This window comes from Myotis nattereri, assembly GCF_964212035.1.
Source record: "Myotis nattereri genome assembly, chromosome: 11".
In the NCBI taxonomy this organism is placed as follows: Eukaryota; Metazoa; Chordata; class Mammalia; order Chiroptera; family Vespertilionidae; genus Myotis; species Myotis nattereri.
The window spans coordinates 50,103,823-50,130,512 of NC_138086.1; the positions used below are offsets into that span (position 1 = coordinate 50,103,823).

The window sequence follows — 26,690 nt, forward strand, 5'->3', positions numbered from 1 at the left end:
TGAGACTAATGAATTCTAGATTTCTCTAATAAATCTTCAACCATAATTTTTTAAAAATGGTATTATATGTATGTATACATGTATGTGTATGTATAAACATAAAAATCATATATATATATCTATACACACACACACAGGAGCACACATATACACAGTCATTTTGGCTTGATGATTCAGGGTTCAAAACCCATAACTATTATTGTGTTCCTGGCACAATATTTTTTTAGGTGCTTACAACGTTCCTTACTATGTGGTCCTATTCTTTCTTTGCATTGCTCCTTGAAATGCATTTACTTCTCTCAAAACAGTATTTATGTAATCATACTTAATATGAAAAAGAGATCTCTCTTTGCACATATTATATGTAAAGCAGGCTTGAACTCCGCTTTTGATTAAAACACACTTTTGTGGCCTTCCAGCTCACTTTAATTGCATTTAAAATTCCTTTCTGCACCTGCGCTGAAGATTGCAAACCAACATTAATAAAGTGGGCTTAGAGCACTGCAGTGTCTGAGCAGTAGGTTCTTGACAAAAGTTATTTACTCAACTAGAATTCCATTTCCAAGTTAACATGTCTCTCTGCTACTTGAATAAAGCACTCGTCTGAAAACCCCGTTAGACATTTTAACCCAATTTAATTTATTCCCTGCAAGTTTAATCCCCTGCTGAAAAGAGTAGTTGCAAATTTTCCGCAGTCACAATCCACTGAAGTGAAAGATGTTTAATGACATCATAGGTACGGAGCTTCAAGAGTTTAGTTAAAAATCTTCAAAACGTAAAACAGGGGGCAAGAGTTAATAGGATATTTTATGTAGTTATATTTCAATCCTATTCCAAATCTTTCTAAAGTCACTTGCATCTCTACCATTAAAGCTGTTGTATGAAATGAGTTACTTAGGCATCTCCAGGGAGTAGGGAAAAAAAAAATTAAATTTTAAACCATAAAAGCACATCTCTTCTGAGCTCTGACATTTACACTTATATCCAGTCATTCTACATTTTATAAGACTCTTTGTAATCACGTCAACCTAACAAAACAAATATTAGGTGCCGACCTTCCGCAGTGTTCTGCCCAACTGCACAAGGAAACAGACCACAGAGCACCACAGAGTGCTTTGGCACCCACGGAACATCAACCCAGACTATTGTTAATTGTGCAGCAGAAGTCTATTTATTGGTTACTGAAATATTTTTGGTCTGAGTGCCAGAGAGTGAGGATAAAAACAGAGGAGGAAGAAGAATAAAATTTGAATCCACTTTGTTTTTGGCACAGTAGAAAGCATTTTGGTCCTCTTTATAGTCTCCTAAAAATCTAATTATTCATTTGGCAGCTATACCTCTATAACACAACTGGATAGTTGTTTTAAAATATGCAAAGCACAGATTTCAGATTTAATAGGCGATAATGACCACTTTATAGCCTGTCAGGTCATGGCCTGTTTGGCCTAGTTACAGAGATAGTGCTTCATGGTTCGGTGCTCAGAGCTGATGATGGCTCCAGGCCAGCGAAGGTGTAGTTGACATAATCGAGAGTAAGGGTTTCTATGGAACTCCAATGGGATTCTCTATAAAGAAGAGATAAAAAATGTTATGGCTTGGATAGTACAACTCTGATGGGGATGTTGGGTGGTATTTCTCTCTCCTGTGTTATTAAAAATAATGAAACAAATGTAAAAATTTATAGTTTGAATCAGGTTTCTTTGTAAAGTAATAATTTTATATTGTAAAACTAGGATTATTAGTGAAAAGCATTGTGTTTGGTGTATTACCATTTCAATAGTTCTCTGGTTGCCAGAATGACTTGGAAAGTTACCATTTAGACAATTCCCATGGCCAAGGGCATCTGCCTTAAGAGCTGGGACGTGAGCCCGTGGCCTTGCTCCAGAGTCCACACTTTTAGCCACTATGCCAAGATACTTAAAACATGCAATTTTTCCTACATTAATTTAAATGATGGAAATTAAATTCTTTCATACAAAGTTAACTGTGTGGATCAATATAGCCATCTGATGAGTCAAAATAAACCAAATTAAAGCAATTGCTATTAACATCTACCATTCATTGAGTAAAAACATTCACATACATGATCTCTAATTCTCAAAATAATGTTGGGACAAGGGTGTTGCTATCTCTAATATATAATGAAGTTTAAGTTGAGGTTTAAGAGATTATGGCTTTAAAATTGTCATTTGGCCATGAAGCATCTGCTAGATAGAGTGGAGCATCTGCACACCTGAGCACCTGGTTTATAATGAACCATATGATATGCTTGACAGCACTTTTTAGGGAATGATGGTTCAAGTTACACTTGAACTTGAAGTTCTATGTCCAGGGTTGAAACATGGGAATACCTCTACTTGGTCAAGTTCAATTGGCTCATGCCCATTAAGAGACTAAATCAATATGTATACTCTTGTCAAATAACAATAGTTATACAACCACTGTTCTTTTGGTAACTGCAGAATAATCCTGGGATTTGAAGTCAGAACCTGAATGTTGTTGCTTTCTGAATTTGTGATTCTAAGCCTGTCTCTTTGCCAGTGGGCCTTAGATTCCCACAATCTATCAATGAGTTATTGGTATCTACATCCCAGGAATGATGTTGGAGATCAATCCACTCATATAACATGCTAATATATAATATATAATATAAAATAATAGCCCTGGCCAGGTGGCTCAGTTGCTGGGAGTTATGGGTTCCCTGCATCAGAAAGTTATGGGTTCAGTTCCTGGGCTGGGCAAATACCTAGGTTGTGTGCTCAACCCACCATTGGGCATGTATGGGAGGTAGTTAATTGATGTTTCTCTCTTACATCAATGTTTCTCTCTGTCTCTCTTCACCTCACTTTAAAATCAATAAACATATCCTTGGGTGAGGATTAAATTAAAACAAATTTTTCTTTTTAAAAGGAAAATAATTATCAGCCTCAGACTGATAAATTTAGTTAATCCAAGAAATAGGTTTAAAAACAAAACAAAAACACACCTATTAGCTTCATTTAAACAAAATGTGACATGAAATAGGCCGCAAAACAATAAAATTTAATGAATTTATTATTAAAAATAGTAAAACAATTATATATACAGCAAATTAATTACCTATAAAATGTTAGTTATTAAATAATCTGATTTACAAGGCTATGATTTAGCACAGTCTAATAATTTTCTCTCTACAACTACTCAAAGCATTGCTTTCTTCACTCTCAAATCAAGGAACACTCTTTCTCCTCTATCGTATTTGTCAATCAAAAGTTCTAGAACTTTCTTATAAAATGATTAGCAGTTGCACATCAGACAATCAAAGGAACATTTTAGAAATTAACTAGCCTATAACTTTACATTTTGCAAAAATGTAAAGGACAAGAAACAGAACAAAATACTGCTGAAGGGTTGTGACCACTAAATGCAATGCATGACACAGATGAATCCTGGATGAGAAAAAATTGTATAAAGGGTACTCTGGGGACAGTAGATGGCATTTGATATTGACTATAGATTAAATTATAGTATGTATCAAGATTAAAAATTTCTGATTTTGATAGCTATATTATGGTTATATAATAATGTAATCTTTCTTAGGAACTACTCCAGAACTTCTTTAAGCATAAATGGGCATGATGTATTCAACTTACTTTGAAGATGAAAAAAGTCAATATACACATATACATATATACATGCATACACAAGAGAGAGAACAATAAAGCAGCATGTGATCAAATGGAATTAATTGATGAACTTGGATAAAGAGTATATGTATGTCCCTCGTAACTTTCTGTGAGATGGAAATTATATAAAAATTACACAATTTCACAAATATGTAAACAGAAATACTATTTCCTGGAGAGATTCAAATTATATTTGGTCATCCTTGCAGTCTATCCAAAGAACCAAGATTACTTGGCAAAAGATCATTTCACTTAGAAATGTATTTCTTGACTGTTGAAAACTAACCTCCACTTTGAGAAAAAACATAAATCTCACACCCTCCTTTAACACTATGTCAAACTCTGACATAAATATTTTGACTAGAAGCATTTCAGTGATATTCCTGGAATATGCTGTTTAATGCTTACACATTCTAACACCCCCAATGTCAAGTCTGACATGATTGTCAGTATCTATTGCAGCTCATTTTACTCTGGCTTTACTGGAGCACTCTATGCTGAGAATTACTGGCTTTCCAGGCTCATAGCGGGAGAGTGGCTCCAAAATATGAGGACCTTTATCCATCAGAGAGTAAAGAAGACTGATGTATGTTTTTTAGAGTAAGCAGACATGCAGATGGGTTTGAAATGAGTAAAATTTTTGAAAAATTTAAAAATCCTCATTACTTACCAAGTGCTTGCTGATGGATTTATAGAAGAGAGAATCTGACAGACTCTTGCTTCAACATTGCTTTAAAAAAAAAAAAGTCTTCTGAAAATAGGAACGAAGAAGGCTTTTCGAAACAAATGTAAAGCCCTTGCTCTTTTAGACACTGGAGGATAATTCCCTCTGTGTTATCATTTGCTTAACTGAACACCTGTGACAGTGTTTCCCTCATTTTCATTCTCTGGTCCTCCAGAGCAGTTATTGTTCAGACTTAAGTGTCAGAAGGTCTGAGCATGGGTTTGTGGGCACAGTCAACGCAGGGGACCCCAAGCTGTAACTGCAATGCACTGTTAGTGCCTCTGTTTAAATGTTGGCAAGTGATGCCCGATTTCCATATACCTTCCTTCCACTAAATTAGAAGACTCTTTAAAAAAGATAAGCTAGTTTCTTATTTTGAAGTTGACATCCTAATTCCCAGAGCTTTGGTAAACTCTGAAGTAGACATACAGTATCAGCTCTCAAAAGGATGGGATGCCATAAAACCTCTGCTACAGTTTTAATTCTGTCCCCAACCATCTTGGGAACTTTAGGTAAACTAGTTCAGCTTATTAGACTCAGCTTCCTAAATTAGAAAATAATTTCCAAGATCCCCTTTAGCCTCAGATGTTTTGTGATTCTAACTCAAAACAGTCATGAATTTCCCTATCCAGCCACAAAGCACAAATGTCACAATCACACTCTATTTAGTTACACTCTAACACCTCAAACAGTGATATTCAACTGGTGTGCTACAAGAATTTTTAAATCATGCAATACCTGACTATTTAGTTAGGGGCCCTGACTTCTCCCCCGCTCAAAAAACAATTATAACAGCCAACGCAACAATAGCCATCCCATGTAAATGAATCAGAATTATACTTACTTTTGTCAGATCAGCAAAAAATATAACATATTTTTTGGTGTGCCGCAGGATTTTACTAATTAGATTATGTGTGTCTTGAGATGAAAATGGTTGAAAATCGCTGCTCAAAAATATGAGACTTTAAGACTCATATTTTTAATAGCATTTAAATTGGTACTGTTAATGGACACTTTTACAGCTCAAGTCTGAGCCTTTTCAAACACGTCCATAAAATTGGTTGCATTGCTTTACATTTATAAAACCCCACTGCATTTTCAAAGCAAATGGGCATTTATGCAAACAATAGTGTAACATATGCCTAACTGCCTGTAACAAAGCTATTATTATTTGTTAATACAAATGTCCACTTGAATAGTGCAAATAAAATGTCCCTGGGAAGTCTGACAGTTTTTTGTTGAAGAAACCTCGGTTTTTGGATACCCATAAGCGTTTTCCTTCATTACAGTCTTAGGATCAAATTTCTGAAAGTCATGAAAGAAAATCCAGAGGATAGCACTAAATTATGCCACACAAGAGACCACACTCATCATTTCATTAAGGTTTTCTGATGTTTATCAAACCTCCAAAGTACACTTATGTTCATCGAGGCATTTTTGTTCTTATTTACTTTTCACTTTTATTTAAATGAAAATACATTTATTTGGAGATTTTTGATGTAACATTCTTGACTGGTTATAATGGTCTGTAGCAGTCATATACTTGTATTTTCCTAGAAAAATATCATTTGTTCTCTTGCATCATTGTGCCTGTTTACAGAATTACATGAAGCCTCCATGAAAGCTTATAATATTAAACACGTTCATCTATGCAAGAAAATGAGCTGTTTATCTGTGGATGAAGCAAGCTTATCTACAAAGGGATATCATTATGTGTGGGGAAGCCGTCTATTCAAACATGCATTTATTCATTCAACCGATATTTGTAGAGTGCCTACTTGGGATCTGGCATTTTATAAAGTGTGGTAAACAAAAATCGTAAGCAGTGTATTACATGGATCCACCATGAAGATGACAGTTTCAGGGAAATAATGTACATAGATGGTAAATAGAGAGAGAGATAATAGCTTTACTTTTATGAACTAATAGTATAGGTTGCTCAGAGACGATCAACAATTCCTGCGGCAAAGTTTAAGGTGGGCTAGAGAATGAATGGGAAGTAGCTAAGCAAATGGGAATTGGTAGAAAGGTTTCCAGGATGGGGAAGCAGTGTGCAAAGACCCTGAACATGGAAGAAAGAGAACATGTAAAAAAGTCTGCTGTGAACAGAACCTGGAGGCCAAAGGGAGGAATAGCCAAGATGAGGCTGGAGATGTAGGAATATGTTGCATCGGCCTAGGCTAATTTCTAAATACATAAATTTAAACACCTTGTCCCTGCATACCTCCTCTGTCAGGAATCGAGTACTCAATAACTGCTGCTCTAGTTGGTGATGACTTCTACAGTAGCTCCTTGAGCAAAGCAGCTTCTTCCTGGTCTCTGCAGCCCAATGAAGTCCCTGAGTTCCAGGGTCTTCATTAGTCAGCAGTTGCACAAAGGCTGCTGATCCATCTTTTCTCAAAGAGCTCTGAGACCCTTAATGACAATTCTGTTTGACTTCAGAACCATGGAGACAGCTGTCAGATGTCCTAGCTGTGCCCTCTGGTGGCAGCAGGAGTATTACCCAGCTCTTTGGGGAAGGGTAATTAAACTACCTCTCCAAGTTTGCAAATAAGCGAGTGTAGAGATAAACCCCAGGAGGAAAGTCTACCTTAACAGCCTGCCCCCTTCCAGTTCTCCTATGATGGCTTCTAGCCAGTGTTCACAGGAGTCCACATGACTAATGCTGTGATAAGTCATTTTAAAGCCCATTGCTAAGTGAAATAAGCCAACCAGAGAAAGATAATTATCACATGATCTCACTCATGTGTGGATTATAATGAACAGCATAAACTGATGAACAAAAATAGATTCAGAGACAAAGTGTCATTGAACAGACCGTCAAACCTCAGAGGGAAGGCAGGGGAGCGGGGCAGAGAAGAGGGTTGGGGGGGCAAGAGGTCAACCAAAGAACTTGTATGCATATAAACATAACCAATGGGCAAAGACAATAGTGGGGGTGGAGGCCGGGGTTGGGGGTTGGGGGCAGGCTGGAAGAGGACAATGGAGGGAAAAAGGGGACATATGTAATACATTCAACAATAAAGAATAAAAAAAAAAAGACCAATGGGGGTCTCAGAACTCTGACTACACACGCATTTTCATCCAATCTCTCTTGTGACTGACTTATCTTAAACCATCTTCAGTCATTTCCGGTCTGTTTGCTTCATTTCCTTCATGACCCATCTCCTATACTATAATCGTTGGGTGTAGATCCTTCTTTGATTTAGTAAAACTGTTTACTGAGTTCCCTTGGTAACAAAAAGTGAAAAGTCTTCCTCTTTTTGGGCTCCAGGCACACTACTCAGTTTTATGTCTGATGAACTTAAAGCCAGCAGTCCCTGTGGGATCAGGCCTAAACCGGCAGTCGGAAGGCTGGACTGAGGGACATTCACCGCCCCCGCCCCCCAGTGCACAAATTTCATGCACTGGGCCTCTAGTCCTATATAATAAAAGGGTAATATGGAAATAGACCAAACTGCAGAACAACCAACCAACCAATGAAAGCATAATATGTTAATGATATGCTTCATTTGACTTTAGGAAGCCATAAATTTCCATTAGCATTTATATCACAAGCCTTATTATGGACAATCACTCATATTTACCTCTAATTCAGAAAGAATGACTCTAGATCTACCCCATCTATTCCTACATATGCAACATATCTCTTTTTCTTACAGACATCTGGATTTAAAGACAAATTCAAATCACTTTATAAATAATTTTAAAAAGATGCTTAAGAGGCTTTGTTTTAGCCAAGGCATAGTGTTTCAACATGTTATTTTAATCATTTTATTCATTATTATAACTGCATGCCCAGGGGCCCTGATAGGAAATATTCTGTATACATTTTAAATGGTAGTAATATAAAATACCAACAAAAGAAGCAACATTTTTTTAAAATATATTTTATTGATTTTTTACAGAGAGGAAGGGAGAGGGATAGAGAGTTAGAAACATCGATGAGAGAGAAACATTGATCAGCTGCCTCCTGCACACCCCCTACTGGGGATGTGCCTGCAACCAAGGTACATACCCTTGACTGGAATCGAACCTGGGACCCTTCAGTCTGCAGGCCACCGTTCTATCCACTGAGCCAAACCGGTCAGGGCAGAAGCAACATTTTTAATGTTTTTAATGCAAACCTGGGTAAATCTGTAATTGTGTTTTGAAAGAATAAATTAAGTTGGACTATGTGGAATAAAAATTCTTAATTTTTCATCAACATTAATGTCTATATATCAAAAGTTATGTGTATATTTATTGTTTACAAAGCAGAGACAATATTTTTATAGGCTGAAAAGTTCTATTTCTTAGCAGAAACAATAAGTAATGACTCTTTACAAGGCATATTTTTCTCCCTGTGGTAAAAAAACCAAGCGCTTTTTTAAAAAACCACATATTTTATTTTATTTTTATTTTTTTGTTAATCCTCACTGAGGATATTTTTCCATTGATTTTTTTAGGGATATTGGAAGAGAGAGGGAAAGACAGAGAGAAACATTGATGTGACAGAAACACATCAATTGGTTGCCTCCTGCACAAGCCCCAATCAGAGCCCGGGCCAGGGAGGAGGCTGAAACCAAGTACGTGCCCTTGACCAGAATCAAACCCAGGACCCTTTGGTCCATAGGCTGACACTCTATCCACTGAGCCAACCATGTGCTAGGGCAACCAAGCACATTTTCATAGGAGTACCTACAGGAAAAGAAATAAAAGCAAAAACTAATTATTATGGTTATACAAACTTGTGAGAAGCTCAATTACCCATGAATTCAGAACCAGTCTCCAATACAATAGTGTAGGGAACAGATGGTACCCTATGTTAGAAGTGAGCCAACCTTCATGGGATCATAAGAGCCCATGGGATAGACACCTAAAATTCTTAGCCATTGTATGATTCATCAAACTGGTAGAAACAAGGCAATGTTTCTAGTTCTTGAGGATGACATGCAATGTCCCAGCTGGTCAAAATGTCTTCTCCTAAAGTTGTTATGTTAAAGATAAATTATTGCCCACATTTGCCAATACTAAATGGTAACACAATCAGTGTGATCTACCACCACCTCCTGTGAAAGATGACCACAGGGTTGTTACAGTGATAATAATTTCCACCTCAGTTTGTTTAGATTATCTGGGAAGATGTAATGTCACCACTCAGAAGACAGGGAGAGAATAGCAGCATGCTTTCTGAAAGCCCTGCTTTCTTTTTTATCAGGGCTCCATAACCTAGCTAAGCACAATAGCCTTCATGTGTTGAACTCATACTGTTTCCCATAGTTCATATGTAAAATCTTTTTAACTTCATGAAAACTCAATGAGTGAAGTGTCATCTCTACTTTGTAACTGGAGAAAATGTGACTGTAAATGGTTATTAGTGACAGAGGAGCCAATTTTGGATTTAGCCCTGTGATCTCTAATGCAAAGCCCATTCTCTTAGTTCCTCTGAAATACGGCCTTCGCGCACCTCCCGGGTGAAGGGAGAGGCATGGAGTTTCTTTTCTGCTTTTCCATTGTTAATGCTGTTCCTGGAGCACTGCTTTGTAGCAGAAGGAAATGATGTATTTTTGATGTATTAAAACACCAACCCATTTCTTGCGGCTTTTCATATATAATACAGGCACTCCAGGTATTGCCAATGAGGGGCAGCTTCTAAACTTGTAAGAGGGAAATCTCGGAGGGCCACATGTCCTCCCCCCAAATCTTGATTGTGACTAAAGTATCAATGAACCTTCACTATTGAAATAGATGTACTAGGGATGTAAACCATACAGGCAATTTATTGAGTGCTTCTCTATGCTAGGTACTTGCTCCCCCAAGTTAAAAAAAAAAGGCATAATATAGGAAAAACATCCTTCAAAGAGTTTATAGTCCTCTTGGGGAAACTTTATGAAAAAGAGCCTAACATATCTAGATGTGTCTATGTGCTTTTCTCTACATTCGTTAAGAAAAAGATTAGAGAGAGCATGGGCATAGGTAGCCCACCTTGTAAGACTTGACAATGCCTGAAATAGAGGAAATCCTAAAATTGCAGTGAGAGAAATATAAAACAGAACAAAGTAAATGAAAAGATGACTGAATATTATACCCAGTGTAAGCTTATTGCCAATAAAGACATTTTTAGGCTTGAACAACTCATATAGTTTGTCCCCTATGTACTCTTTCTAAAATAATCACACAATCTGTACACCCATAAAAATGAAAATCCAACTCAAGAGAGGAGAGAATGAGGTATCTGAAACAGCAATGAGCAGAAAAACCAATGGAATCAAGGCAAAAAAATAACTGTAGATAACCTGGCTGTGAAACAATGTAGTGATTAAGGATCTATCACAAAAGGTACACCAAAAAGCAGAAATATGATACATTCATACTATAGAATTCTATATGCCCATTTAGTAAAGATAATATTGATGGGAAACATATAAAATGTAATTTATAAAATATGACACTACTTCTGTAAAATATTTACATATGAAAAAGTACTGCAAATATGAATAAAGTATTGACAGGTTCTGGAGAGAGAGGTGGCTTTGCAAAGAGAGCAGGGGCTGATGATGAAGTCAGGCTTTTACTTTTTACTTCGTCTCCTATAATCCTATTTAATTAAAGACTAACATGCAAATTGTCCCCTTGACTGGGAGTTGACCATGAGTTTGACCAGGGAGCGGGGCCAGCCAGTCAACCACCTGCGGCCCTTTCCCCGGCAGGCCCCATCCTCGATTTCCCCCCACCCTAATAGTTATGAGCCAGTCAGACCCCACCCATGCACAAATTTGAGCACTGGGCCTCCAGTGTTTTGATAAGTGTGAAACTTGGGGTTCAGGGTGTAGATTTTTCTCATGGGTCCTTGTTGGATGAAGTTGAAGAATAAATTTGTGGACTAACCGATTTCTTTAATAAAAATGTAGATGTTTATTGGAAGCATATACAAACTTCATCTGGGCATGGATGTCCCCAAAGGGGATCCCCTGAGGAGAGACCTGCTCTCCTCTCTCTCTCTCTCTCTCTCTCTCTCTCTCTCTCTCTCTCTCTCTCTCTCTCATGAGAAAGAAAAATCTAAACAATCTGCATCTACTGAGTTATAAAGGCTGTAGCTGTTTGTCCGAACATGACCTTTTCTAATTGGTCTCTGTCCTTAATTTGGTACCACCATGCTTTCCTCATTGGTTATTCTGCTATATAGTATTAGTTTCAAAGCTCAAAGCCCATGTGGCACCCCCCTCTCTCTCTTCTCTCCTCTTGCAATATTCCTCTATCCTCTGTGAAAATGTTTCCTTCTTCCCAATATCCTGTGACTTTTCTGTATCCTCTGTGAATGTATGTCTTCTTCCCCCCTTATCCTGTGTCATTTCTCTATCCTTTGTATAAGTAAAATAAGCATTTTGGCGCCTCCAGACCCAATCTATGCATTCCTCTCCCATAGACCCTCTCTCAGTTGTTCTGGCTGGAGATGTTTTATTACTCCTCATAGCTCTCCCAGCTGCTCAGGTGAGGGCTGCATTTAATTGCTCAAGCCAGAGATACCTCTGTCCTTGGTTTATAGCTATTTTAATTGCTCAGGCCAGAAATACTTCCATCTTTCCTGGACTCCCCCACCCCACCCCCTTCCTATCTGCCTCATTAAGCTAGCTAGCTAACGCTTATCAAGTATATGAATATAGAACTGCATGATTTGAATTATTTTTAAAAATAAAGGACATGCCCCATGGAATAACTAGGAAGAGCATATGTGTGAGTGTGTGTGTGTGTGTGTGTGTGTGTGTGTGTGTGTGTGTGAGAGAGAGAGAGAGAGAGAGAGAGAGAGAGAGAGAGAGGCAGAGAGAGAGAGACAGAGAGAGAGAGACAGAGAGAGAGAGCACATGCTAGCATGTGACCCAAAATAAAATCAGAGCCATATGCAAAATGCTAATTGCAATGTCTATAGTGGAGTGTGCCCTTAACCAGTAACAGTTAATAGTATGCAACATATATTCAACATTGTGAATCATAAAACTGCCAAAATGATGTTGTAATCATAGAGCAAGGCCATTTTGCATTTTGTTGATTAGTTATTCACTGATGAGAGATCCATTATTTAAGCTTCAGGTTGTTTAAAATTTTTGTTTGGCTTCAAGTATTCATACAGTTGATGATATAAGTACATGATTTTCAAAGCAATTTGAAATTATTTATATTAAACAGTAATAGAGCAACAGTGCCATGTGCAAGTTGGCAGAAATTACAAGGCATCTTATTGCTTGTAAAAAGAGGTACACAAACATCTGGAGGTACCTCTAGTTGGAGAAAGTATATGTAAAAGGAGTGTATTTTTAAAAAATATATATTTTATTGATTTTTTACAGAGAGGAAGGGAGAGAGATAGAGAGTTAGAAACATCTATCAGCTGCCTCCTGCACAACCCCTACTGGGGATGTGCCCGCAACCAAGGTGCACGCCCTTGACCGGAATCGAACCTGGGACCCTTCAGTCTGCAGGCCGACGCTCTAGCCACTGAGCCAAACTGGTTAGGGCAGAAGTGTAATTTTTATATATTATCTCATAAGGCCAGGAGCATAATTGAGGTGGCAATGAAGTTGAGGAGTGGTTAATACCCAAAAGTGGTGTCTTCAAACAACATTTTAATAGCTAACATACTGATGTTATGATGATATACCTATGCTGAAAATATATTAAAGTATGGCCCTAAGACATAAAAAGGAGTTAGATCAAAGTGTAGTAACACTCCCAACATTGCATGGTAGTCTTTTCTCCCTAGTCCTATACACAGGTCCTGCCCCAGGCATGCCGTTCATATTACCTGTCTTTGTTTATGCTGGAAAGAAATGACCTTTTTCTTTATACCTATTTAGCAATGTTTTCAAAACAAACATATATTTTAAAATGTATATACCTCATCATGTTAAGAATCTTTATTATTCTCAGTGTTTCTAAAATAATGAGACAAGCAACACATATAATTTGTGGAAATGGTCTCATTGAATCAGTGAGCCAACTCCTGAAATGGGCATTGACCTCTTTTGACATGGAACATTATATTCAGCTAGGAAGCATAGCATATTTGGTGTTTTGGTTATTATAAAGAAAATTATCATTAATTGTAGGAAAAAAAGGCAGAATACTTGGCCCTTTCAGAATTGGATAAATTTGAAGTTGTCAGGTTTTTCTTTGTACGCATCTTTATGCCATATCCTTCCAGTTTTGTTATCCCTCATATGTACTGACATCAAAGGATCTTTAGGTGACTTTTAAAAGGAAACTCTCCTAATATGTTTGTAAAATCAATGGCAGAGGGTGTTCTGGGCACATGGTTTTCTTTTACAATGATGTTGTTCATTCAGTAGGGCTCAAAATCGATTTCTATTTCATGTGCATATTTATGGGCTTCAAAGATGAAAGTTCTTAAGATGTGAAGCAGACGATAGAAGGAGAAAGGCAATGACTCCTGACTGCATGTGGGAGCAGATGTATCAAACTAGCTGTTCTTCTTTCCTATCTGGCATTATTAGTTCTTTTCCACTGTCCAAAGTAGCTTTAATCAGGTGGATTTCAAAAGTCAAGGTTCTTCTTTTTAAGTGCTTTTAGAATTAGACTTTTACTTGGAATTTCAATCTTGCCCACGCCTGCCTTTCCTCCCCCATCTTCACGTGGTTTCTACAATGTTATTTTCCTTCAATTATTCTCTTTTGTCTCTACCTACCTTGGCACCTCTTCTGCTTGTCCTCAAAGCATTGGCGTTTTCTTACATGTCATCACCACCTTCTTCTCTATACCATGCTCCATCTATACAGTACCATCCACTCATACTACAACATCATCACCGCCTCCTCATTTCTCCAGACTTTCGGACCCATCTTACAAACATTCTTTTAAATAGCCTCATTAGAATGATTTGCAGGCACTTCAAGGTTCAATGTCCCCATGAGATTTTAATTTTATTTTCCAGCTAACTTGTTCTGTATCCCTTATAGTGTAAGCAAACACATTAACTTTTTCATGTTCCTGCTTGGCCAATATATTATCAAGTTGAGTTAATCCTACCTCTAAAATATCTTGTACATCCATTTCTTTTTTTTTCTTTTTTTTTCTCTGCCTTGGTTCAGGCTCGTTGACTTTCTGAAATAAAACATTGCAATTAGTTATTTAACTAGTCATCCTTTTTCCAAGTCCTCTTCCTACCAACCAACCCACCCTTCAAAGTCCACTGAGTGATTCTTCTAGAGCCAGGACAGTGTTCTTAAAAACAAAACAGAACAAAATATGGTGATTCCCCATTACTTGTAAAATAAAGCTTAAATGTCTTTGCAGAACCTCCACAGTTTGACCTCAGGGTACCTTATTCAAAGTCTATTGACTTCTTGCAAGTTCTTTCTCTGTTTCTCCTCCCTATCAGTGCTCCCCAAGGCTCAGAGACTATGTTCTAGTCTCAAGTTTGACATGTCCTTTTCAGCTTGGTTCTTTTGCCCAGTTTGTTCCTTATGCTTAGAAGAACTCCTCTGATCCAATCTCTATCTTCTTAACCCTCAAACCTCTTTTATCTTTTAGGTCTGAGGATCTTATTTTCTGCTACATCCCAACCTTTTACCTCTGACCGTGCCTCCTCCAAGTTGTACATAGTATTGGTCACATCACTGTTATTTGCTGAATTGATTCTCCCATTAGACTGGGACGTCCTTGAGGGCAAAGACTATGTCTCATTCTTATATTTCTACTAGAGGCCTGGTGCAGGACATTCCTGCATTTGGGAAGAGGGGGCGGTAGCCTCAGCCAGGCCTGCAACCTCTCGCAGTCTGGGACCCCTCAGGGGATGTTCACTCACTTGCCGGCCTAAGCAGACTTAAGCTGGTAGGCAGACAACCCCCGAGGGGTTCTTAGCTCCTGCTACCTCCATGGCACTCCCCCTGTGGGAGCGCTGCTTAGCCAGAAGGCTCGCTGCTCCTGAGCACTGCCTTGGAGGCGGGAGAAGCTCCTGCCACCGCTTGCCAGCTGTGAGCCTGGCTTCTGGCTGAGTGGCACTCCTCCTGTGGAAGTGCACTGACCATGGGGGGCAGCTCCTGTGTTGAGCGTCTGCCCCCTGGTGGTCAGTGCGCATCATAGTGAGCAGTTGTTCTGCTGTTTGGTCGATTTGCCTATTAGGGTTTTATTATATAGGATTATTTAATGCAATATTAGCAGAGTCTCACTATGTAGTTATTGAATTATTAATACAACATAAATTGGGGTTTTGAAAGGGTCTGGCAACTTTCCTATGGACCCTTCCTGGTTTTTCGTGATTGATATTCTCTTTTAGACATTGCCCTCCTCCTCTCCTAATCTAAGTGAAAGAGAGAATATGAGTATTCAAGACAGTGTTGATAACAGCTGAAACCTGCTCTGATTCTCTACCCAAACTGAGATGTTCTAGAGCAGTGATGGCGAACCTTTTGAGCTCAGCGTGTCAGCATTTTGAAAAACCCTAACTTAATTCTGGTGCCGTGTCACATATAGAAATTTTTTGATATTTGCAACAATAGTAAAACAAAGATTTATATTTTTGATATTTATTTTAGATATTTAAATGCCATTTAACAAAGAAAAATCAACCAAAAAAATGAGTTTGCATGTCACCTCAGACACGCGTGTCATAGGTTCACCATCACTGTTCTAGAGTGTTTTCTTGTCTATTGGCACTATTGGAAACCTTTCACATCATCCCATTGTTGGCAAAAAAATCCACTGCTCCTGCTCATTAAACAGTTTAATAGCTGAACTTATGCTCATCCTTTGTTAACGTAAGTTTTACTATCTACTCAACCTGTCATATTTTTTTTTTGGTTGTCATAGTAGCACTTTCAAGAATATATGCTTTCTTTTTAATTGTTTTAGGTTTTGGTTATGTAAAGGAAGATTTATTTTAGGAAAATATTTTTGCTCTCAAGTCCTATTGTAAGTAATTCATTTACATAAAATATTACCCAGTGGGATTCAGAGTATATAGTAGTTAGGGATACTAATGTTGAACACTCAACATAGTTCAGGCACTCTCTGTCTTAGTGTTTTAAATGGAGTATTCTGTTTAATTCTCACAATAGCTCTGGGAAGGAGTGGGTATCATTTTCCTATTCTTTCGAAGAGTGAAACAGAAACATAAACAAGTTAAGGAACTTGGCTGCATCATACATCACATCCTGAATTGACATTCAGGCAGTCTGACTCTGGAGCTCACACTCATAATTGCTACAGCTGTGGAGAGTATAATTTAGCACTAAATTTCTATTCCACCTGAAAACCAGAGGTTTGTCTGCCTGCAATAATCTTATAATCCTTTCAAATATATTGGTTCTTCTTCCTTGAAATCATGTCTCCTGCTTCTACATTTTTTCCTTCCACCTTCCCAGATGCCACTGGTAAATTGCTCTTTAATTCCCTTTGCCTCCTTCTTTGGGACAATTTCATTACTGCTTCATGAGCCAGTGCACCATGGATGTATAGCCCCTCTAGATTGACCATTATGTATGGGATATTGTGTATTAGATGTTTTCATTTATGTCTCTTTTCCTAAACCACATTTTAAAACCCTTAAGATTAAAAAGTATGTCTTATGCAATATGTTCCTTACTTATAATAAATGATAATAAACATTTTGTTTTGACCTGTTGAAAAATACCAGAGTCTCTGCAAAACTAAGCTTTCTGACATGATTGTGACATGGATTAACAAAAGTCTATAGGATGTTGGTTGACATATTTCAGAGAGTCATACAGTTTTAAAGCTTATAGTAATTCTGAAGTAGAAAAAAGAATTATAAAATTTTATTTTAAAACTTTAGATTTTGGTGGTAAGAAATCATAACTTTAGTTTGATTTCTGTTTGAATTTAATTTGCTTTATTCATGTTAGATGAACCTGTGACTCATCAAAGTCAATGTTTTTACAGTCTTTTCATCATGTTTAGTGGTGGCTTTCTTTTCTCTTTCTTTTCTCTTCTTTTTTGAATCCACCTACACCTCATCTCTTACATCATTATGTAAAACCAGAAGTGGTATTTTGTTACGTATTAATAAATATTGGCCAGATGCTGAAGGTACTTTAGGACGTGTCATTTGATTCTGCGTCTCTCTGAATGGCTTTGATCTGCGTGCTGGATGTTCAGACACTGAGATGTAAATGCCATTTTCTGTTCTGTTTTCAGGTCACGTGTGCCAATTTAACAAATGGTGGAAAGTCAGAACTTCTAAAATCGGGAAGCAGCAAATCCACACTAAAGCACATATGGACAGAAAGCAGCAAAGACTTGTCTATCAGCCGCCTCCTGTCACAGACTTTTCGTGGCAAAGAAAACGATACAGATTTAGACCTGCGATATGACACCCCAGAACCTTATTCTGAGCAAGACCTCTGGGACTGGCTGAGGAACTCCACGGACCTTCAAGAGCCTCGGCCTAGGGCCAAGCGAAGGCCCATTGTTAAGACGGGCAAGTTTAAGAAAATGTTTGGATGGGGTGACTTTCATTCCAACATCAAAACTGTGAAGCTAAACCTGTTGATAACTGGGAAAATTGTAGATCATGGCAATGGGACATTTAGTGTTTACTTCAGGCATAATTCCACGGGTCAAGGGAATGTATCTGTCAGCTTGGTGCCCCCGACAAAAATAGTGGAATTCGACTTGGCACAACAAACCGTGATTGATGCCAAAGATTCCAAGTCCTTTAACTGTCGCATTGAATATGAAAAGGTTGACAAGGCCACCAAGAACACACTCTGCAACTATGACCCTTCAAAAACCTGTTACCAGGAGCAGACCCAAAGTCATGTATCCTGGCTCTGCTCCAAGCCCTTCAAGGTGATCTGTATTTACATTTCCTTTTATAGTACAGATTATAAACTGGTACAGAAAGTGTGCCCCGACTACAACTATCACAGCGACACACCTTACTTCCCCTCGGGATGAGGGTGATCGTGAGGTGGATCGAGACTGAAGCCTGAGGAGTTAAAGGTCATATGACAGGGCTGTCACCTCAGAGAAGAAGGTCACATCTGTTGCCTGGAATATGTCTACACTGCTGCTCTTGTCAACTGGCTGCAAATATGCTAGTGGAAAACAATCTGATGTAATTTCTGCCCAGTCAGCTTCATCTCTCAGTATAGTTGTAAATCACCATAGGTTTTCAAGCCACACTTGAAGACACGCTCTCACACATAGATGTACACAAACACACACACTGAACACATTTCAGCTGGCATCTGTCACGACTCCTGTTCAGAGGGCTTGCATTGTCTGACTCATAATGGTTCAGGATAAAATATCAACAGGCAAAAGGATTAACTTGACAGTGGATGGTTTCTAACACTTGCTGTTGTGGAAATCCCTTTTAAAGTCTTGAGCACATGCTAATCAATAGTCCCCATTCATGCATACCTATTGCTTGGAGTAGCTGTACTGGTAAATACTACTGTAGGAGTATATGCTTGTTAAAATGGAAAAAAAATATGTCTTTAGAGCTCAGTATTCTTTATTTTATGAACAACAACAAAGTGTAGTAACTTTTTTTCCAGCATACTGTAGGCACATTCAAGGTGATACAAGATGGCTCTTTTTTCTATGGAGGGAGCCTGTTCTCAGTAAAGATGAGCCAACATTTGGAATTTACATGTGGGCAGATACTGGAGTACAGCTTTCATCACCAACCATTGGACTTTTTGCAAAGTTGAGACCAGCTAAAGCTGATTAAAACAAGTTCTGATCATTCTGTAAGAAAGGAAATGCCTGACAGACACCATGTAAGTTATAAGTGTCTGTCTTATCTTTACTACACACAAATATTGTAATAAATTCAATATCCTAGTCTTCATTTGTATGAATGGTTTGTATTGTACATAGTTTAACCAAGTGTTATTTGAGCTGCTTATTAATATTAACTTGTACTTGTCTCTCTGCTTGTTATTGGTTAAAAAAGAAAAAAAAAAGGATATGAGGAATCCATTTTATCAATGTAGCTGTGAATTCCATTAAAAAAGGAAAGTTAATGTACAAAGCATTTATTCAGCTCAAGTATTGTTGACAGCTATACACATATACCATTACAGTCTGTCTGTATTTAGATATTTTATTTCTGGACAAAATGAAATGTACATAAAAATAAAATGCTTAAAGTTGAGTTTCAATATGTGCTTGTGTAGGATGATGATTTAAGTGGTTGTGACCAGAAGAATGTATTAAAGCACATGGTTTTGCATCATATATCTCTAAACTTGTACAGAACTATCTAACCTGCTATTAGTTTCCCAGTCAAAACAACTTAGGAGTTTCCATATCAAGGCTGGAAAACAATTGTGGCATAGGGCATTGCATACATTTTTGCTTTACTGTCATGTTAATTATTCAAGAATACCAAAAATCAATGAACACAAGGGGATCATTGAGATCTCCTAAATTAATTGCAACTGGTTGGGCTTTTTCTTGTACAGAGTCTTTATTTAGCGGGGGGGGGTTGAGAGGAAGGTAATCTTTTTTCTTTAAAAAAAGAAAAAAAGAAAAGGTGTCTGAAGACTGTGACTGATATTCTACGGTAATGACTCAGCTCAATTGAGAATATTACACCAGCAGTAGAATGCTTTAGTGCTCAATTTACCTATATTAAGTGAGGTCAACTTATCTATATAGCATTGTTTGCAGACATTAAACTTTTTCTTAAACATAATTACTCTATACAATCCCAGCAAAATAAACAGAAGAAGAAATATGTAAGGCAACTCATTTTTAAAGGCACAAATTGGGGATTGGGGTATGAAGAGTTTAAAAAGTCAACTATGAGGCTGAATAAAGAACACTTACCCCTTCTCATTTCCCTTTCATGCTGCATAGAAATAAATAAATGTGTTTTCATGTAGAAAATAACAGAAGGTACTACAGGGAACCCTGAACCACAAGAGTTCTAAATTAAGAGCTCAGTAATTGATTTAACTAATGAGAGGCTTCAACAGCAAATTAAAGATACACCATCCTGTTAAATGTCCATCTCTCAAAATTTTCCAATATAACTAGACAACCATTTATATCAAGGTATTAATTAATTTGCCATGGGATTTAGAAGCTAATGTTAAAACAGACTCTCTGGATCGCCAGGCAATAAGAGCTTCATGAGCTCTAGCTGCTGGACATACTTTCCATGGCTAAATCTTGTTATTCTGGGGTTTATTTATCAGAGTGATCACTTAGGAGTTAGTTCTCTCTTAATAAAAAGGGGAATAAGTGAGAAGGGAAAGATAATATTTTCTAGGATCATTTGCTTGGTGGACCATGACTTTCACCATGTGACCTAATCTGTCCTTTTGCTATCCACAATTCAAGATGACATGAAAATATGCTTCAACTCTGCTTGGCTGCCCTGCTCTTTAGCCTCCTGATGAAATGTTTATTTTAAAATTTTGTAAACATTCAGAACATAGATAACTAACATTCAATGAACTGAATCAGTTTTCTGTAGGTTTTCTTTAGTAGAAAAATAAAAGAAAAAGAAAACATAGTAAACTTCCTTCTAATAAGGTTTTCCATTTTTAAAATTCCAAACTTTCGGGACTTTTTTTTTTTTTCTGGACCTGTACACACTTCTCCTAAACTCCTACTTCATCAACACCTCCATTTGTAATATAGAAAGGTCATGATAATACAGAACTTTGATTCAAAAGAGAAGCTATTTGTATCAGTATACTCTTCCTGTTTTAGACAAGGAAGTGGGTGAAGAAAGATGATGAATATGAAGTTTCAAAGGTTCAAATAAAAACTTTATTAAGGCAACTTGTTGCTTCAACAAAGTACTGTAAAGTTTTAGTTATGCTAGAAAATCATTTGTTATTTGGAAAAAGTCAATTTTAAGCTGCACTAAGGAAACCATTTTCTTTAGTCTCAAATATTATTTCACAGCTTAGCTAAGATACAGAAAAAAACTTCAAGTTGGAAATAGATGACACCTGATGTGAACATGGGCTTGTTATTATCTATTTGTTTCAGAAACATTTTAGTAAGAGTGAACTTATGAAGACATGATTATCACAGCTTTTTACCTCATGGAAGAAAAATTATACAAGTTATTGATTTACCTAGTTATGATAAAAACAATGAATTGTCATGGTATCGTTATAATTGGGCATTTTAGGGGGTCTATGGCTTTTGTGAGAATTTTTCTGCATGAGTAAAAGGGATATAAACTGTTAACAGTTCAGTCCTGAAGTTCTGGGAGTTACTATTCTGCAAGTAATTGAGAAACTTGTTATATTTGAAACTGTGGACTGGGAATCTTCAGGTTCCTACATTTCAGCAATAAACTGTAAGCCATATTTTTGCACAGAATAGATTAAAAAAGTCATGAGAAGCCTGAGAAAGTGTTTGTCTTTTCCCTTGAACCCATGGCTTTACATGTAAGAACAGCTTCACCAATGAGAACAGCTCTTTGGAAAAGGAATTTGTGTCTCCACCATCAACTTTGAATGCCAAGTTTTAGCCTGAAGCAAATTCCAATGGCTGTGTTTATAAAGCTTTGGAAGACTTGATTGATGTACCACTTTCAGACATTTACTGATATCTATTCAATTATCAATCTATTGTATATTTATCTTTTCATTTTATTTAAATAGAATGCAAATCAGTTGATGCATTCAAAAATTAAAAATTTAAAAGCATTTATTTTCATAAAAATAATTACTATTTACCTAATTTGTAGATGACAGAAACTGAGAACCTTAATACCCAGAACTGAATCCTGAAAAACTGGTAGGTCAAACTTTTCTCAGGAGTCCCATGCATATAAAAATGTGATTTCAGGGGTTGGGAACATGAGGAAAACAATCTTTCTTAATAAAAATTTAGTGTATCGTTGGGTTTTATATCTGATTCTATCAGAAATATTTTTAAGTAAATTAATAATTTTTTCTCTTTTTAGTAGGATAGCAAAGAACAGAAATCCTGTGAGAGAGTTTCAGTTTCAATTTGTTTGTGTGAGGAAGGTCTAGAGAAACAGCCTACAATTAGGAGAGACTACTTTTGCCAAGCAACTGGCCAAGTGTTCCACATATGATTAAAAACATTTTAATGTTTATAGTTCTGCATTTGCAGGAATATGTCTTTTATCACTGATGGATTGGAAGATGACTTCAAAGGTCCCAGAAGTGATGGATGCAAAAAATTTACAGACCTTCTGTCAGTGGCTATAGTGGCTGTTGCCATTGCAGTTGCTGGTGGAGGTATCAGGTGTTGGTTCCCAAATTCCAACCAGTGAATTAGACACACAGCTAAAGGTCTGTTCACATCATTCACCCGGCAGGTGCGGGCTCTTTAGTTCTTAATTCTATGTCAGGCCTCCAAAGAGACAAGGGGGATGACTGCTCTCTGATGATCAAATTCCTTGACTCATATATAGAAGTAAACTGTATTTGTATTTAAAGAAATAATGCAAGAAAATTGTCAGAATGCTACTATTGCCAAATAAGTATTTTTTTAAATAAAATATTTTTTCTGTTACTTCATCAATTTTCTGAAATGCAATTTTATTATTAAAATCAATTTCTTTGCATTTTAAACAAGTTTTCGGTAGAAAGCATAGTCAACTGACATAGCCTAAGCATGTTGAAAGTATTTCATGGAATTTTTAAAAATTTAGTATAATTTACTTATTAGCTTAGTTTCAGGTGTACAACATAATGATTAAATGTTGTATATATTTTGAGATGATCTCCATAATAAATCTAGCTAACTTCTGTCACTTTACATAGTTATGAATATTTTTTTCTTGTGATGAGAACTTTTAAGGTTGCTCTCTTAGCAAGTTTCAAATATGTAATACAGTGTAATTAACTACTAGAGTCCCGATGCATAGATTCGTGCACATTGAAAGGAAATTAATTAGAAGGTGGCTGGTGGGCAGGACAGGGCGAGACAGGCCAGACATGCCCTGGTGCCAGCTTTTCACTGTCCCTCCATGGCTGGCCATACCTGGGGTGGTGCTGGGGCTCTAAGGGCATCTGCGGACTGAGTGGGGTCCCTCCCGCAGGTGGGGTCCCTCGGCCTGGCCTGTGGGGGTCAGGCCGAAACCGGTAGTCCAACATTCCCGGAGGGGTCCCGGAGTGCGGAGGGCACTCTACAAAGTTGCTGTTGCTTGGCAGCTCCTGTGTTGAGCGTCTGCCCCTGGTAGTCAGTGCACGTCATACCAACCGGCTGATTGGCTGGTCGGCCAATTGGCTGGTCGCTTAGGCTTTTATATATACAGATAGTCACCATACTATATATTTCATTCATATGTATTTTATAACTGGAAGCATGTACACTTTGACCTCCTTCACCCATTTTGACATCACTTCCCCACCTCTAGCATCCACCAATCTGTTTTCTGTATCTATGAACTTGTTTTGTTTTTTAAGATTCCACATGTAAGTGAGACCATGCAATAATTCTCTCTTTTTTTTTTAACGTAGCTCAGTATAAGGCTGTCAAGGCCCACCCACCAATAAATACAAGGAAACTGTCCTCTTAACAGAGAGAAAACCATATTCTTAATTTGCACCAGTATACTTTTGATATTAAACTCCTTTTTATAATTTAATTTTGGCACTAACACCCAGACATAGAAAAATATCACATCTAAAATTTTAGCCATGAATCAAACACAATACAAAACTTGCTAGTTTATAAACAACCTATGGAAGGCAGGCAGTGGTCCGCAAACTAATTAGTCAACAGAGCCAAATATCAACAGTACAATGATTGAAATTTCTTTTGAGAGCCAAATTTTTTGAACTTAAACTATATTGGTAGGTACATTGTTATTAACTTAATTAGGGTACTCCTAAGGCTTAGGAAGAGCCACACTCAAGGGGCCAAAAAGCCGCATGTGGCTCTCGAGCTGCAGTTTGCCGACCACAGGTAGGGGGTAAGAGATCTACCAAAGGACTTATATGCATGCATATGAGTATAACCAATGGACACAGATGGGGGAGCGGGAGAGGGATTGTGCTGGGGGTTGGGTGGGGCTGGGGAGAGGTCAATGGGGGGAAAAGGAGACTTATGTAATACATTAAACAATAAAGAACTTAATTTTTTTTTAAAAGAACAATTGGAACAAAATTGTGTTTCTGGCAGATGGACAAAGTTGAAGTAACCTATTCAGATGACCAATGATTTTTATTAAAGATTTTTTATTTGCATGTTGTAAGAATTGTTTTTGAGCTATTTTTCTTTTTCTGTCTCACTGCACCCCCATCTCCTTCTTCTTTAGAGGAAAGAAAGAAATATGGTTTCATTGAACATTTTAACTCAATACCTGGGGGTTGATGAAACATAATTTTATGCCATTTTTTTCTGAACTCTAAAAAACAGTTAACTTTCTTTGAGCTATTTTTCAAGTTCTTTTGTCTTTTAGAAGCTTCTGCATACTACAGAATGCCTTCCATTGGCAAAGGTTTGAGACTCTCTTGTCAAGGATGGGCCTTAAGGTGGTCTTAGATTTGTTAGTTTCCCCAAAGTGGCCACTACAATCCCAAATTATCCAAAATGTTAACCATTTCCTATAAAGGCACAAGATCCTGCTCCACAGTGGGTATACATATAGGAAGCAGTTTTTTTTTTGAAGGAAAAAAAAGAGTTTTAGACGAGGTGGAACCCACCTTTGCCTAGGTTGCCTAAGAGGTATGAAGTAGCAGCTGTTTCTAAACAGCTGTTTCAAATCTGGGAATCACATGCTTTCCTCCCTTTTGAACAGAATAGGGTTACTTACCAAGAAGCATCACCAAACAAAACACAGACCTGCACCATCAAGTGGGAAAGCTCACAATTCAGAGAGCTGAGCTCAGGTCTGAGAATGATTTACTCCCAAACTTCAGGGTCAGTGAGAAAACAGTGCAACCAATGGACTGTGGGTACCAGCACCCTTTTGTTCACTGGCCTCTGAGTTTTTGGGGTCTTCCTTGGATCTCACTTTTGAAGCCATGAACTGTCAAAATTTAGAAATAAATGAATCACCAAAGCAGTAATCAACCAAAGTTTATTGTGCATACACCAAAAGACAGCTTGTAACTGGGAGCACTCCAAGCAAAACATGAAGTGAGACCTAGGGGTATATTGTTATAAAGCAGCTTATATAGTGAGGAAGCAGTGACTGTTTATTCTTCACAGTGATTGGCGATAATATTCAATTTTTCTTAAATTAAGGGGGAATTAGATAGTGGTTGCCTCATCAATTTTGGGGAAATGTTTTGCTTATGATTTCTAGAGGTATGAGCAAGAAATGATGTGGGTCAAGTTAGACTTGCAAAATAAACTAAATTAATTTTTGTATGATTACGTGATTTGATTATGTGTAGGATTATGTGATTTGTCTGCTCAGGAAATTTTCAAGGTCGGTCTTTGTTTGTTTTTTTATTTTAACAAGTTAAAAAAACAAGGTAGCACCTGTTGGCGGCTTTAGTAAGGCAGAAAGAGCCTGTGAAGTGGTGTCTGCCAGCAGGGCCCTGTTTCAAAATTAGCAAAAGAATTGCTTTCACGTGAGGCCTGGGGGCGTTTCAAAGGGCCCAGCTGGGCCTGGGTCAGGTAGTCTGCTCTGGCCCTTTAAAAGCCCATCCTCAGTTCCCTGCAATCTTGTGCGGGCCTCCTGGACACCAGTCCTACCAGTTTCAAAGACAGTTGTTTTGGGGCCTCCTCTCTCAGGTTCAGGCCTTAAACGTTGGGGTGCTTGATGTGGGGTCTGAACCCTTCGCGCCTCAGAAAGAAGCCCCTGGTTTTGATGAGCCCCCTCCTGACTGTGGTGGGGTTTATGGTGAGGTGGTGTCTCATCCTCGGCGACCAGCTTGCAGTGGGCTCCTCTCATGTGCCCGATGGAAGGCGAGCCTCTGCTAGTTAGTTGTTAGAGGAAATTGCCCATATGCAGCAATAGATTTGTGCTGCGCAGGGGAGGAGGCGACTTCAAGATCTTTCTGCGTTGCCATCTGAACCAGAACTTACGACCTTCTTAAAAGAGGTAAGCAATGATTCTTTTCTTTTTAAAAAAATAAATATTTTTATTGATTTCAGAGAGGAAGGGAGAGGGAGCAAGAGATAGAAACATCAATGATGAGAGAGAATCATTGATGGGTGCCTCCTGCATGCCCCGCACTGGGGATGGAGTCCACAACCTGGGCATGTGCCCTGACCCAGAACGGTGACCTCCTGGTTCATAGGTCGATGCTCAACCATTGATCCACACCTGCCAGGCTGACTATTTTCTTTTATTACTCCCTTCACCCTGAAGAGAAAGGGGTGCAAGTCCTGGATCATGGCTAATACCTACTGGGCACTTAAGGATGAGCCCTTTA

At 37.9% G+C, this 26,690-nt stretch overlaps 1 protein-coding gene across 1 annotated transcript in view; it reads left to right on the forward strand.

Moving 5' to 3' along the window:
* Nucleotides 1-19,730, forward strand: part of NXPH1 (neurexophilin 1) — a 272,243-nt gene extending 252,513 nt beyond the window's left edge. Inside the window, exon 3 of the mRNA XM_081101770.1 lies at nucleotides 17,542-19,730. Within this exon, the coding sequence (XP_080957896.1) occupies nucleotides 17,542-18,303 (762 nt within the window). The 3' untranslated portion in view covers nucleotides 18,304-19,730. The remainder of the gene's footprint in view (nucleotides 1-17,541) is intronic.
* Nucleotides 19,731-26,690: the final 6,960 nt, after the last annotated feature.